This window comes from Sus scrofa, chromosome 14 (assembly GCF_054392235.1).
Source record: "Sus scrofa isolate SSC_HxYL_T2T_F1_AM1 chromosome 14, Sscrofa_HxYL_maternal_Yorkshire_Landrace_v2.0, whole genome shotgun sequence".
NCBI lineage: Eukaryota > Metazoa > Chordata > Mammalia > Artiodactyla > Suidae > Sus > Sus scrofa.
Window position 1 is genome coordinate 140,418,165 of NC_139396.1, and position 14,281 is coordinate 140,432,445.

Sequence of the window (14,281 nt, forward strand, 5' to 3'; positions counted from 1 at the left end):
CATCCTACTGAAATTTGGGTTTACTGAAGGAGAACGTACCAGCATTTATTAAGTCGTAGCTGTTCTTTCAAAAGAATTGGGCTCCATTTAGAAAGGAGTAAGGAAAAATATGAACTACTAGTCACTGAAACATCAGACATGCCCTCTGATACCCTTGACCGCTTGAACGTATTGCCATGTTTCACTCCATTCTTGTCACTTCCCTGTCATCTCCAATATTCACCTCCTCCTGCCCTGATCTGGGTGCTCTCCTAAGTGTTCAGTAAGTTTAATAGGACTATATTTTCCAAATCAACAATTAGCTTAAAGAAGTTGTCAAAGGAACACTTGAAGGAGCACTTTTAGGTTGCAAAAGAGTGGGACATACAATATATATTATCAGATTATTAAGATTTCAGAAGATGAAGGGTACAGTACCTGTAACCAATGTTAACTCCCATGCTCATCGCAACCTGCATACCTTTTCCTTCCCTCCTGTTCTTTGCAGACAGGGCTCTGATTGATGCTGATTTGTCTCTCTACTACCTAGCACTCAATAAATGTTGGTTCACTAAATTGTATTTTTTTTTGTTGTTGTGAATGTCATGACCCTGTGTCATACTGGTCTACATCATTGATCAATCTAAGCCCTTGTGTGCTGTTTTCCTGACAATCCCAGGCGATAGTCCTCTCTAAACTCTTAGAGTCTGTGTCATCTGTACCATGCAATCCATCATTTTCTGTCTTGCACTATTCTTTAATTGCATCCTTGCACAGGGAAGGTAAACCCCAAAGGGCAATACATGGTTCACACTTTCTTAGTGTGTGTGTGTTTGTGTGTGTGTGTGTGTTCACTGATGTGCTTATTAAGAACTAGGCACAAGCCAGGGTGTTCAATAAAATATGTGTCAATTTTGATGTCTTAAAATCACACCTCCAATTTTCATCAATAGTATTGTCTGACTAATAGTTACTTAATATAAATTCTGAATATGTCAAATCTACAATAAGGTAAAATTTGGTTTTATTCAATTTTAATTATGTCATCACTGACTGTTTACTAACTTTATAAAGACAAGGAAAATTGATATCAATTGAAAAAATTATGTTATTATGTTAGAATTGTAATTCAATTGGGCCATGAAGACTTTTATTTTGGTCTAATTAATTGGTATAGTCATATATAAATGAAAATTAGCATGTTAAGAGAGGCAGAAATATTTGAAATAGGCATATGCTTATTCATTTAATATTTGCAAATCAATTAATGCCATTATTCATGCATCATAGTCTGTTTACACTAGTTTCTCACAACATATACACTGAAAGACACATGCCATCTTTTTTTTCCCTTCTCCTTTGACAAATATTTACTTCCCTGTGAAGCCTTCCCTGAGTCCTCCAAATAGAGTTCTGTGTATATAACTATTATGATACACAACCTCTGCACTGTAGTTGACTGTGTTTTTAACATTCACCTCCTCTGCCAGACTGTGCGATCCTTAAGAGCAAAGACAATGTCTCATATTGCTATTCTACTTCCTAGTTCTTAAAAGATCTGTCACAAAATAGGCATTTAATAATTTTGGTGGAGTTGACAAATGATAGCATAAGGCATGGCCATACAATTTGAAACAGACAAAAATGATAATGATGAGATTAACATTTATCAAATACTTACTATGTGTCAGGCACTGTCCCTCTTGGCTTGTTTTAACTCTTCTTATAACCACCTCTTAATATTGACACAATAGTTATATTTTATGTTAGGGATGAGGAAACTATATTGCAGAGTGGTTAATAACAGACAAATCAATAGATAAAATCTTGTCTAAGAGCAATTAAGTCCTACTGTATAGCACAGGGAACTATATCCAATCTCCTAGGATTGACTATGATGGAAAATAATATTTTTTAAAAAAGAATGTGTGTGTGTGTGTGTATATATATATATATATATATATATATATATATATATATATATATGACTGATTAACTTTGCTGTGGAGCATAAATTGCCACAATGCTGTAAATCAACTATACTTTAATTAAAACACAAAACAAAACAAAACCTTGTTTAAGGGTATATACCTAGTACGTGGCTTAGCTGGACATTAGAGTCAGGCAGACTGACTCCAGGGTCCATGAACTTAACCATTATACCAGGAAAAAATCACAATGACCGCTTCAAATGACAAAATGTAACTCCAAGTGATTGCCAATAGATGCTGAGTTGGTGCACCTGACATGTGCAGACACTAAGATGTGCATATAAATAGAAAAGGCCATTCCATAGAGAGACAGGAGTAGCTATGTGAGACAGTGTTAAAAGGACAAAATGTTATTAACTGCAGGCAGTAGCAATGATATTTGAATCTGCTGCTGGGGAGCTGGGGAGCCTAGATCAAGGCCAGCCTCTCCTCCACATTTGAGTCATCATTGTGTTTTCCTTGCTGGCAAAACCAATTTTGGCCACAGCCATCAACATCTTTTCTCCCTCTGAAAGCACTCAGGAAGAACAGAGAGATAAAGGTAGACCGTACTCCCTCTGAGAGCCTTAATACGTTCCCAGTAAATTAGCCAGCCCTCCTCTCTCTGAGAGATCTCAAGAGATTCCTAATCTGCTGTTGAAAATATTTATGATTTCATTCTTTCCTTTTCTCCAACCTTACGTACTAGCTTTTTCTCATCACCCGTTTTGTTGCTTTAAATGCTTTTTAGTAATCTCTGTCATTTTCCCTCTTAACTTAACATGTATCTTTCCTTCTATACCTTTTCCTCTCTTAATCTGTGGGAGATTATGGACTGCGTATTCAGGGTGGGTTTTTTTCCCCATTCTTTTTTTTTTTTTTTGATTCATCTACATCTTCCTTTTCTCCACTACAGGTATGTTCATACCCTGGTTGGCAAAGGCTGCCAACTACAGAGACACTAAGTAGTCTATTACCCAACAAGCACACATAGCTTCTAGGGAGCAAAGAAGAGATTGCTCTGTCTCTGTCATCAAACCTCAGGCAGTGTTACTTACGGAGATCTAAGCCCATCTTGTTGCCTACAAACTATGGCATTTTGTCTTGTAAAAGTTATCCTAAGTAGTTGACTTGTAGGGTTATGGAACAAGAAACATGTTAGCAGTTAGGGACCAAGTAAAATGGGAGTTGGATGCTGAAAGAAACAAAGGGAATAGCCATCAAAAGAAGATTTGGTCAAGAGAAAGGTGAGATCAGAAAAAGGGATGTTTAAATGGCAACAATTTAGCCCCTAAGGCTGAGTATTAATTTCTCCAGGGAAGAAAAAAAAGTGATTTTATTCAAGATTCATTGACATCAACTCTGTTTTTCCTAACAGCACCAAGAGAAAGCTCAGGGCGGATCTGATATATTGGAGTGAAACATCCTCACCCTAGTAAATATGGCACATTTCCTGTAGCAGGGGGCATTCATCTCCATCCATCATGAGAGCAGCATGGCTATTCACTAGAAACAAATGTTCTAGATACAGAGTGTCAAACATTGAATGATGGAAACCTCTGAGAAACCACAGGGAGTAATGCTCGAAGCAAACAGACTAGAATGTTGAAAAGACCTCTGACCATTTTCCACAACAGAGCATAACTTGGAACCAAACTGAAATAATGCATTTGACCTTCATAAAAGGGTAATGGATGGGCATTTAACATCAGGCCAGCCAGACTTCAGAGAATACGACTTCTAATAAGGACAGATGATGAGGCAAAAATAAATGAATAAGGAGATAGATAACTAAATAAAAAAGGACCTCCCCATAGAAGGTTAAGCAGATAGTCTATTAGGCATATTTGAAGAACGATCAGCCTCTGATGCAGGCTTCCTTTCATTTTTGAGAACTTCCACCTGGCCACAGAGGCAACCTCCTTCTGAGACCCGCTCAGTGGTATAAGAAATATGCAGTTTTCAGATCAATCTTATTCCATAATATTTTGAGACTCATTCAGGCTATCTCTACCCTGATTACTTCATTTGCTAAAAGGGAACAACACCAAAAGATAGAATTCTATTTTTCCCCCTTTGGGAAGGAACTATCATCTGAAGTCAACTAGAAAACATTATCTAAACTTAAAAAAGGTTGATCTGTGGGTCTATTTATCAGCATTCTACCTACTTGACTCTAGCTAGCTACCTATATGTTTTCCCTTTTTTTTTTTTTTTTTTTTTTTTTTTTTGGCCACACCTGTGGCGTATGGAAGTTCCCAGGCCAGAGATGGAACCTGTGCAGCAACCCAAGCTGCTACAGTGACAGCACCAGATCCTTAACCCAATACACTGCAAGAGAACTGCTGTTTTTCACTTTTTTGTTACACATAAATGTGGCTAATGAAACTCTGAATTATAACATCAACATCATAGAAACTTGATCCTTATACAAATATAACTCCTTTCTTTTTAGATCAGCAATTCATGCTTAATATTTAATGTATTAGGTGCCTGTTATATGTGATAGACACTCCATCTTAGAAATGAGGAATTACAAATAGGTGATGCTAGTTATGCAAGAAGTTTCTTTCTGGCAGCAACAAAGTAATACTTAGCGCTACTTAAAGCTGCATGAGATAAAACAGCTAATTACTAGTTAATTAATGAGTGCTGAGAAACCAGACACATTCTGAATCTTCCTTTTCTTTTTTTTAATATTAGTGTTAGAGAGGCCCTGATAAGATTCAATAAAAATCAGCTTGTACCTACTTTGTAACATACTGTGCTAAAATAAAAAAGACAGTGATTTGATTAGCTTTTTAAATCTATAAATGTTATCAAAGGTGGTTTGAGTTAGATCAAATTGTATGAGGTATATGGCTATTTCAACTATAGTTCCATGTACAGAGGTGCAATGGCTTAGATCAGAGATTTTTTCATTCTTTTTTATTCCCTCAACTGTGTTCTGTGGAGCCCAGGAGTTCCAGAAGGCTCCCTAGGGCTACCCTGGAGTGAAGGGAGTTGCTAGTGGACACTGCTCCTGGCACACTGCCCCTGTTTCAAACAGAGCACTTTGCATTTATTCTGTAGTTTGTTTGAAACCCGGGGGCTTGGGTGAGTGTTGCAAAGTCACTCAGAGGGGGGAAAATTGTAGATATGGCATGCCTTCTTGGATTTGATTTGGCTTTGAATGTGCAAGCAAAGAACAGAACTTGATGGACTGAGATAGTATAAACACTAAGCTGTACCCAGGAAGGATCAAAGGAGAAGATCCCTCTCTTTAGCCATCATTGCCCAGGTTAAGTGCAGGAGAATAAGCATGCATTTTCTACACAGTCACTTGTCCTGAAGTTTGGAAAATGCCACTTCCACTAGGTCTCTGAGTTCACGCACTGCATTTCTTTATGAATGAAACATACGCTCTTTTTTAAAAGATTAGAGGCAAGTCATGATCTTGTGTACAAAGGGACAGATAAAAGAGTTAAGGAAGAATGAGTAAGTGTTGCCTGTCTGCCAAGGGAAGTGTCATGCACCCCCTTTGATGTATTATACAGTAACACTAGTTCCCCTTGGCCTCACCAGATAATGTTGAGCAAGAGCTATGCAAAGTCCTGGCATTTTAAATATTAATTATGCTCTTTGTGGCTAGAAAAGATAAAATTATACATTAGGGCCAAGAAATGACTATAATCTATAGGGATTTTTTTTTCCTTTCCTTGTTTATTGACTTGAAAGAATTAATTTTATAATTAGAGACAAGAAACGAAGTCAAAGCTGATTTCACACTGTATTTTCCTTTTCAAGTTCCAGCCTAGGAGTCCCAAACCCAACCTATGCTCAATTTAAATCTCAGCCATGTGTTGGACATGAATGAAGCCCTATACTCTGCTGGTTAGAGACAACAAAGCTGATAAAGGCACTGTATTCCATCCAGAACCCTGCATTCTAAAGGGACAATTACATGGGGTCAAACATAACTATAATTCAAAGTAAGAGAGAAGTGTTAGAAAACAGAAACAGATGCCTGGGAAATCAGGGGGAGTGAGAAAATCTCATTAGCGGAATTGATTTTATTTGATAAAATAAATGGCATTTGAAGCTTATGGAATAAACTTTTTCATTCACCAGTTGCATGCAACCTCAGGCAAGACTAATTCTCTGGACTCAGTTTCCATATTGGTTAAATCCAAAAGCAGAAACTGAAAACCTCCAACATCTTTTAGGCTCTGATTTCACGATTCCACCATTTTTTCTCAGAGAAGTCAGTGGACACTCTTTCCTGTCTCCCAAAGTCACTTACATGATACAGACCATCCGAACAAAGGCCCAAAGAAACTAAGCATGCACAGGACATAAAGAGAAGAGGTAAGAAGTCAATAACCACATGCTTATTTAGAAAGTGCCACATACAGTACAGTAATTAAAACCTAAACATCTGTAGAAAATGAAAACTGTTTACTGTTGGCCTGTACCAAGAGACCCACAAGAATAATCAATGTGTTCCAAGGAGCCTGGGTCCTATATTTATAGGATAAAAGTCTTGGAAGGCTCTCTCAGCAGGAATAAAATTAATTAAGCCATGATAACACCGAATGGAGAAGGAACTGGGATCTGGGTGGGGCACAGGAAATATAAAGAAAAAATAATCTCAGGATTTTTTTTCTTTGCTGGGAGCACAGCATACAGAGAGCACAGGATATAACAACTAAATTAATTGGCTGTTATGAATTTAAAAAAAAATACTTTTTTTCTTCTTCACTCCCCTGATGAATTCCACCTGGGGTTTTGTATTCTTTAATCCTTCAAGATGTTACACAACAGCATGTGAAGGGAGAACCGCTAAGGCTGGCTGGCGGTAATGGGAAAGGTACCGCTGGTAGATACATGTAGGGTATAAAGAAGTTTTCTTTATCGACAGAAAACAAATAAACAGTTTGAAAATTTAAGAGTAAAACTGAGATTTCAGCATTGATTTTTTTTTTTTAAGATACATTTGTACTCATTCTTCCCATCACACTCTACACCCCAGAAGCTCATTTCAGGTGCAGGTTAAATCATATATATTCATGCAGCCAATAAACCACCTCTGAAACTAATGAGCCTTGGGATTTATCATGACTGGTGGGGTGGGGGGGTTGCTTTCCCTTGGAGGTATGGTAACAGATTGCTAACCTGCCTCTCCTCTGGTGCCAGGACCCACTCATCATTGTTCTTTGGGGCCAACCTCATATATCAGAGGCCAGGTGCAGGATCCCTTCAACAGAGAGTATGTTGACCTAGGATAATACCTGGGAGTTGGCTTCCTACATATCTCAATCAAGATTTCCTAGACTGGGAGTTCCTATTGTGGTTCAGCAGTGACAAACCCAACCAGTATCCATGAGGATGCAGGCTTGATCCCTGGCTGCTCTGTCAGGATCCGGTGTTGCCATGAGCTGTGGTGTAGGTTGCAGGTGAGCCTTGGATCCCACACTGCTGTGGCTGTAGCCTAGGCCAGGAGCTATATGTCTGATTCAACCCCTAACTTGAGAACTTCCATATGACATGGGTATGGCCCTAAAAAGACAAAAAATTTAAAAAAAAATTCCTAGACTCACCTAGGATAAGATTCCAGTTTTTATTATAACCAACACATCCAAGGAAAGCTGCTGTCATTTACAGCAGGCTTACAGAGAAACTGCCAATGGAAGATCATCAATTTAAACTGTAAATAAGTGCCTGTTTTGTTCTGGATGCTGAGTCCTGTAATGCCCCTAACAAGCTGCTTGCAAAGCCAGGGCATGATGCCCGCTGTTGGAGGCATGTTGATTGAAGAACTGCACTGGTCCTTACAAAGCAACTAAAAATAGCAAGAAGAACGCAAAGGCAAAACAGGTTTCTGAGAACTCAAGATAGTTACCCCCCTGTTGGTTTTATTCCAGTTACCCTCACTGATGTGAAGAAGAGAGAAAAGTATCTGGTACAAAAGATGTTAACTTGCTAGACAGGACCCCCCCCCCCAGACCTAAAAGAATTAATCCAACCCTTTAAAGAAGCCTGCCTTCTCACAGGAGGAAGCAGAAGTCCTAGGAGAGTTGCAGCAATTCTGAATGCCTTTGTCCTGAATAATTAATAGAGCCTGATAATTCTTTTCTTCTTCTTCTTCTTTTTTTTTTTAAACATAAACTCTCATTGATTGGGGGAAATATATTCACACTTTAAAATGTTGTGCAGGTACTATCTCTTTGGTTCAAGTATGTCCCTTTGTGGGGGGGGGCATATTTCATGGTGATAAATTCACCTCATAAGTAGAAAAACTGAACACAAATATACTGCTATGTCAACTTTATTGATTTTTGCACCATTGTAAAGACCTTCATCGTCCTCCAATATTTCTTAAATCTATCAGCATCTCAGAAAGTGACCCTGAAGGCCTCATTTATCTATAGAGGAAAAGATCCTTTCTCTTTGGTTCACCCATAAACATGGTGATTTAAACAGCTCAGGCTCACCTCTGCTTCTGGAAGGTAACCTGCACAGAGAAGGCTGTTCTCATAGTCACTGGCAACAGTAACATTTTCTCTGGAAAAAGGATCAGCCAAGTCTTAATTTTAGCTACATTCACATGGCCTCATGTCCTTTTTACAGTCCTACAGATAACTAGAGATTAAGTATACAGAATGATTGATACTGATGTATCGATATGAGCGCATCTGATGGCTGGGCTCCTTTCTGTATTCCATCTATGCTTTCCTTCCAATCTTTCGCTCTACACCTGGACTTGAAAGTCTCATTCTTTAAGTGCTGCTCCTCTCAGAGCATTCAGGTCACCACCAGATATTCTCCTGCTGTAGAAAAGCCTAGGCTCACATTTAACATTTGACATCGTACCTTTAAATATCACTTTTTTTTTTCGAATGGCACCAATAAAACAGAGATTACCACTACATAAAAATAATTCTAAGGTATCTTCGGCTGGAAATCCCCTCATTTTTGCCTATATCATGTGACAAATACGAAAATGTAAATGACTCACCCCAAGTCACCTGCTAGGTGGACGGAGAATCAGAGCTCTCAATTACAAAACATCTAAGTGCACCGATTACTGCAATACAGGATCTTTAAGGGAGGAAATCTGGCTTATTTCTTTTTATATCCTCTGGTGCCTACGGTTTGTGGATTGTAAAATGAAATTTATTAAAAATGTGAACTAGAGGAAAAATCAATAGAGATTACAAGAATTGATTCAAAACCAACAAACATAACTAAATCAAGTTATAAAAGCAAAGGATATAAATTCAGCTCCTCAATTTAGGACTGTATACAGAAGATCAAATTTGTTGAGATGTTATTGTTGATGATGGACCAGTCATCAGCCAGTAAGAGGAAGTCAGGAATGTCCAAGGGAAATCTCTAAATCTGTAAGGCTGAAATTATTGAACATGCTGTCCAATACTGTGGCCAGCAGCCACATGTGGCTACTTACACTCAAATTAATTAAAATTAAGTGAAATGGAAAATCCCCTTCCTCAGTCACACTAGCTATACTTCAAATACTCAAAAGCCTCAAGTGTTCAGTGTCCATAGTAATGGACAGCTGAGAGGAACATTTCTATCACTGCAGAAAGTTCTACTGAACACTGCTATTTGTAAAGGACAATCATTGCTATTACTTCCAATAGCTACAAGGAGGAGGAGAAGGAAGATGAGAAAAGGGGAATGAAGTGATCATGGACTTGGAGAACAGACTTGTGGTTGCCAAGGGGGAGGGGGAGGGAGTGGGATGGACTGGGAATTTGGGGTTAATAGATGCAAACTATTGCCTTTGGAATGGATAAGCAATGAGATCCTGCTGTATAGCACTGGGAACTACATCTAGTCATTTATATGGAGCATGATAATGTGAGAAAAAATAATATACATGTATGTGTGACTGGGTCACTTTGCTGTACAGTAGAAAATTGACAGAACTCTGTAAACTAGCTATAATGGAAAAAAATAAAAATCATTATAAAATTTAAAAATTGTAAAAAAAATAAATTTGATGATACTGTGCCTAGATATGAAAGTAAATTGTCACAGTTATACACTTATTAATTGGTTTAGCTGGGTTTTTACTCAAGCCATCTGACTACAGAGTCTAGGTACAATGGTAAACTATTCCACTCCAACCCCAAAACTTGAAATGTTTAGAGCCAGAAGAAGCATTATGCTCTACCTAAATGGTTCTTAATCCTAGATACATGCCAGAAGCATCTGGGAGTTTGCTCAAGATATAGGTCTCTGAGTCCCATGTCAGAGCAACATGGTTGGGGCCACTGTTTGAACATTCTGAGACTCTCAATGCTTTAGATATATAGCCAGATTTGAGTATGAGTGTTCAAAAATGTATTAATTCCATGGGCCAGATAACATAACACAGCACCTACCCAAGGTCACCAGTGGTACCTACTGAGAGATCTGAATTGAGAACCTAAGAATCAGTGCCATCACTCAAACAAAATATGACTTAGGACACATTACTCAATAGCACTTTTATAGTTCCTGATTGATACTGTTATCTATTCATAGAACTCACATAATACCTAGAAATTATGCTTCAGAATTCAGAATTTGATAGTGCAAGTTTTTAAAACCAAAGGATGAATGTTGCACCAGTTTCCTCCTGAAACAGATAGGTCTTTCTCATTTAAAAGCAAACATTTTCTTCCCAAGAAAATACCAACTTTCTCTGAGGAAGAGACAAACCTTTTTCATAGAGGCAGTATAATGTAATGGAAACAATATGACTACCAATCAAGGAACCTAAATTCTCGTCCCAATGTGCCCATAACTCTGTGATGGGAACAAGCCATTTCCTTTCTTTGACCTTAGTTTTCTCATCCGTAAAGTTTGCGTGTGCTGTATGATGACCTCCAAAGTTCCTTCCAGCATTGTCTCCAACTTGACATTTGTGTGCAGGCTGAATATATTTTAGCAATGAAACTTCCAACCTGCTATAGGAGAGAGCATTCACTTCAACTGTAGCCAATATATTTACTTCGTGTCAAGGGAAAACAGGGGGACATCTCAGGAAAACCCCATATCTTCTTCTGCTTTGTCAAAGCTCATTCTGATTCGTATCTCTGATTGGCCACAGTCCTTATGAGAGTCTGGAACATCCACTCAACAAGACATCCCCAGAGCTGCCTTTTGGAAATGGTAATGATATACCTACCCCTCTCCCTCCTACATTCACAGCTGCTGATCTGAAAATTATTATGTGTCAGACATTTTACCACCTTCACATCCATCAACTCATCTTTATATCTCTTCAAGTTTAACTCTAATGGAGTTTTAGGTGGCTCAGAGAGGTTAGCCAGCCAACACATAAGTCATACCATGAATAAATAGCATTCTGAATGTACATTTCTTACCTTACGCTTGTTGGTAGGACACACGTAGAGATAGCTTAAAATTGTTTTCAATCCAACTTTATCATTCAGCTTCTCATAGGTTGTCCCATAATCAGTTGACCTATAATTTAAAAGGAGCATTAATGAGGATAGAAGTACACGTCATTTGCCTGCTTGTCAGTATAATACATGTTTTACATAGTAGAATGGCTCTCTAGAGATTTCTAAATGATTCATGTAGTATATAATGATGCTTAATTATGTACACAGTAGCATCATGTGAGTGGTTAACATTTGCATTTAAATTGAAATGGTAAAAATTAAAACTCCATCTCACCAACACTCCTCAATGTATGCATATTGCATAAAGGATGCATTTAATTTTAAAAGATTAAGAATGAGGGTGTCCTTTGAATTGACCAAAGCAATAAAGAGCTTTTACTTAGATTTGACATTTCCGAACTTCTGCTTTATCTCTGGCACAGTGGAAAAGCAGGTTCTCCTGATTTATCTACAAATTGTATTTTCTTTCATGAGTCATCAAATATATGGTGGGTCAGTCCCTCCAAAGGTCATTCAGTCTTTTCCTATAATTTAAGAATAAGAAAATGTCTTCATAATAAGTGGAATTTCACAGTTCTACTCAGTGGCCTTTTCCAGTGTTAAGCAACCTGATGTTGGGCAGGTATTACTTCTTGGCACTGACTCTATCTTTTTTGGAGATTCTTTCATCTTTTCTTGACATTGGTGAATAATTCATTCATTCAGACTGAAGAAACAGGCCTTAATCACCTCTTTGTACATCCATTATATATTTCAGGGTTATAATCTGAGTAGATCTTCATTAAACCAAGTACAATAGGAAATATTACCTGTACTTGAAGAAAGTTGTTGAGAGAACTTAAGTGACCTATTCAAAACCAATTAGAATTTGAATCTAGGTATTCTGGCCCTAAACCCTGTTACTTGCATTATAACGCAGCTTTTTTTTTTTTTTTTTAATTGAAGGGAAACAAATGTAAAATTTCCTGCAAGTCTTTTTTATACATATAGGATATTCTTAATTAGACTGAAATCCATTCATTCATTCATTCACCTTGTGGAGTCTCTAACAGGGACCAGGCTCTGTGGCTGTGTACCAGGATATAACACAAGCCCTTACTCTCAAGAATCTAATAGCTTTGAGAGGTATAAATACAAAGTTGCAATGTGTTGTGTGCAATGAAACAAGACTTAGAAAATAAAGTTGGTTTAATTACAAAAACACACAGAAATGTAATTATTTTAATCCATTTCAGATATTGATAGAAGTTATAAATTCCCACAGGCCATAAAGACTAAATAGAAGAAAAAATTTTCTGGACCAAGCATGAGAGGAATAAAGCTATAAAATACATGATTCTGAAATTAAGTAAATATTTATTATTTATTATATTAACTTATTTATTATTAATAATTTATTATGGCTGAGGATCCAGTTTTTTAACTCTAATAATTTACATATTAAATACTATAGATAATATATTATTATGATATGTAATACATATATATAAATTATAAGTAAACAAACATAAATAGTCAATACCTTATAGAATTTAGATGATACTCCAAATCACTGAGATATTATGCCAAGTTTCCTCGAAGAACTATGGACTTTGCAAATGGAAAATGGGTAGGGCTTTAGAAAAGAGATACAGGGTTGACCCGGGAACAACCTAGAGTCAGAGGCCCCAACTATCCTTGCAGTCAAAAATTAGCATTTAACTTACAGTCAGCCCTCTATACATGCAGTTCCTCCACATTTGTGGTTCCACATCTGTGCTTGTGCATCTGAGGATTTGACCAACCACAGATTGCATAGTGTTATTTATTATTGAAAAAAAATCTACATATGCCCTATGTTCATAGCAGCACTATACACAAGAGCCAAGACATGGAAACAACGTAAATGCCTACTGACAGACGAATGGATTAAAAAGATGTGGTACATATACACAGTGGAATACTACTCAGCCATAAAAAGAAAGGAATGATGCCATCTGCAGCAACATAGATGTTATTAGAGATTATCATACTAAGTGAGGTAAGTCAGAGAAGGATAAATACCATATGATGACACTTACATATGGAATCTAAAATATGGCACAAATGAACCTATCTACATGACTCACAGACATAGAGAATAGACTTGTGGTTGCCAAGGGGGTGTGGGGAAGGAATGGGATGCACTGGGAGTTTGGAGTTAATAGATGCAAATTATTACATTTAGAATGGATACACAATAATGTCCTACTCTATAGCCCAGGGAACTATATCCAATCTCCTGGGAGAGACCATAATGAAAAAAATATTTAAAAAAGAATGTATATCTACATATGACTGAGTCACTTTGCTGGTAGAGCAGAAATCGTCACAATGTTGTAAATCAACTATACTTTAATTAAAAAATAAAAACAGAAAAAATCTGCATATAAATGGACCCATACAGTTCAAACCATGTTATTCAAGGGTCAGCTGTAGTCAGCATATCATAAATTAGAAAGAACCCTGTGTAACTGAAATATATAAGCTTTCTTCAGGACCAGTCTGTGCTCTAGCCTCATCAAACAAGCATTGGCTTAATCACCAAGAACATTTGAAGAACATTCCCAAACTCCTCACATAAGATCCTACCCATGGGCCATTACGAACTTCTTTAAATTCTCCTTCCATATTCATCTTTTATTCTTCAAACTCCTGTGCTGTGAAATTTCCTCCTACTTCTAAGAAATATCTGAGACTTCTTTCCTTACTCAGTCCAAACTTAGTATTTGCCCATTTTTTCCCACTCTTACCCTGGCCTTACTGAGTCAACTTTCTCTTCTTACTAAGGCTTGCTTGTCTGCAAAATTTCACAAGCCTTTTTCTAGCTTCTTTTATTGGATAACTTTTTATATTTAGTATTATGAATAATTTCACAAGTTCAAGAACAAAAAA

General features: G+C 37.3%; 1 protein-coding gene across 7 annotated transcripts in view; it reads right to left on the reverse strand.

The window, feature by feature from the left end:
• SORCS1 (sortilin related VPS10 domain containing receptor 1) overlaps nt 1-14,281 on the reverse strand; it is a 531,938-nt gene that overhangs the window by 233,831 nt on the left and 283,826 nt on the right. For all 7 annotated transcript variants that reach the window (XM_084993370.1, XM_084993369.1, XM_084993368.1 and 4 more), the window contains exon 3: nt 11,327-11,426. In XM_084993370.1, coding sequence (XP_084849496.1) covers nt 11,327-11,426 — 100 coding nt within the window. The remainder of the gene's footprint in view (nt 1-11,326; nt 11,427-14,281) is intronic.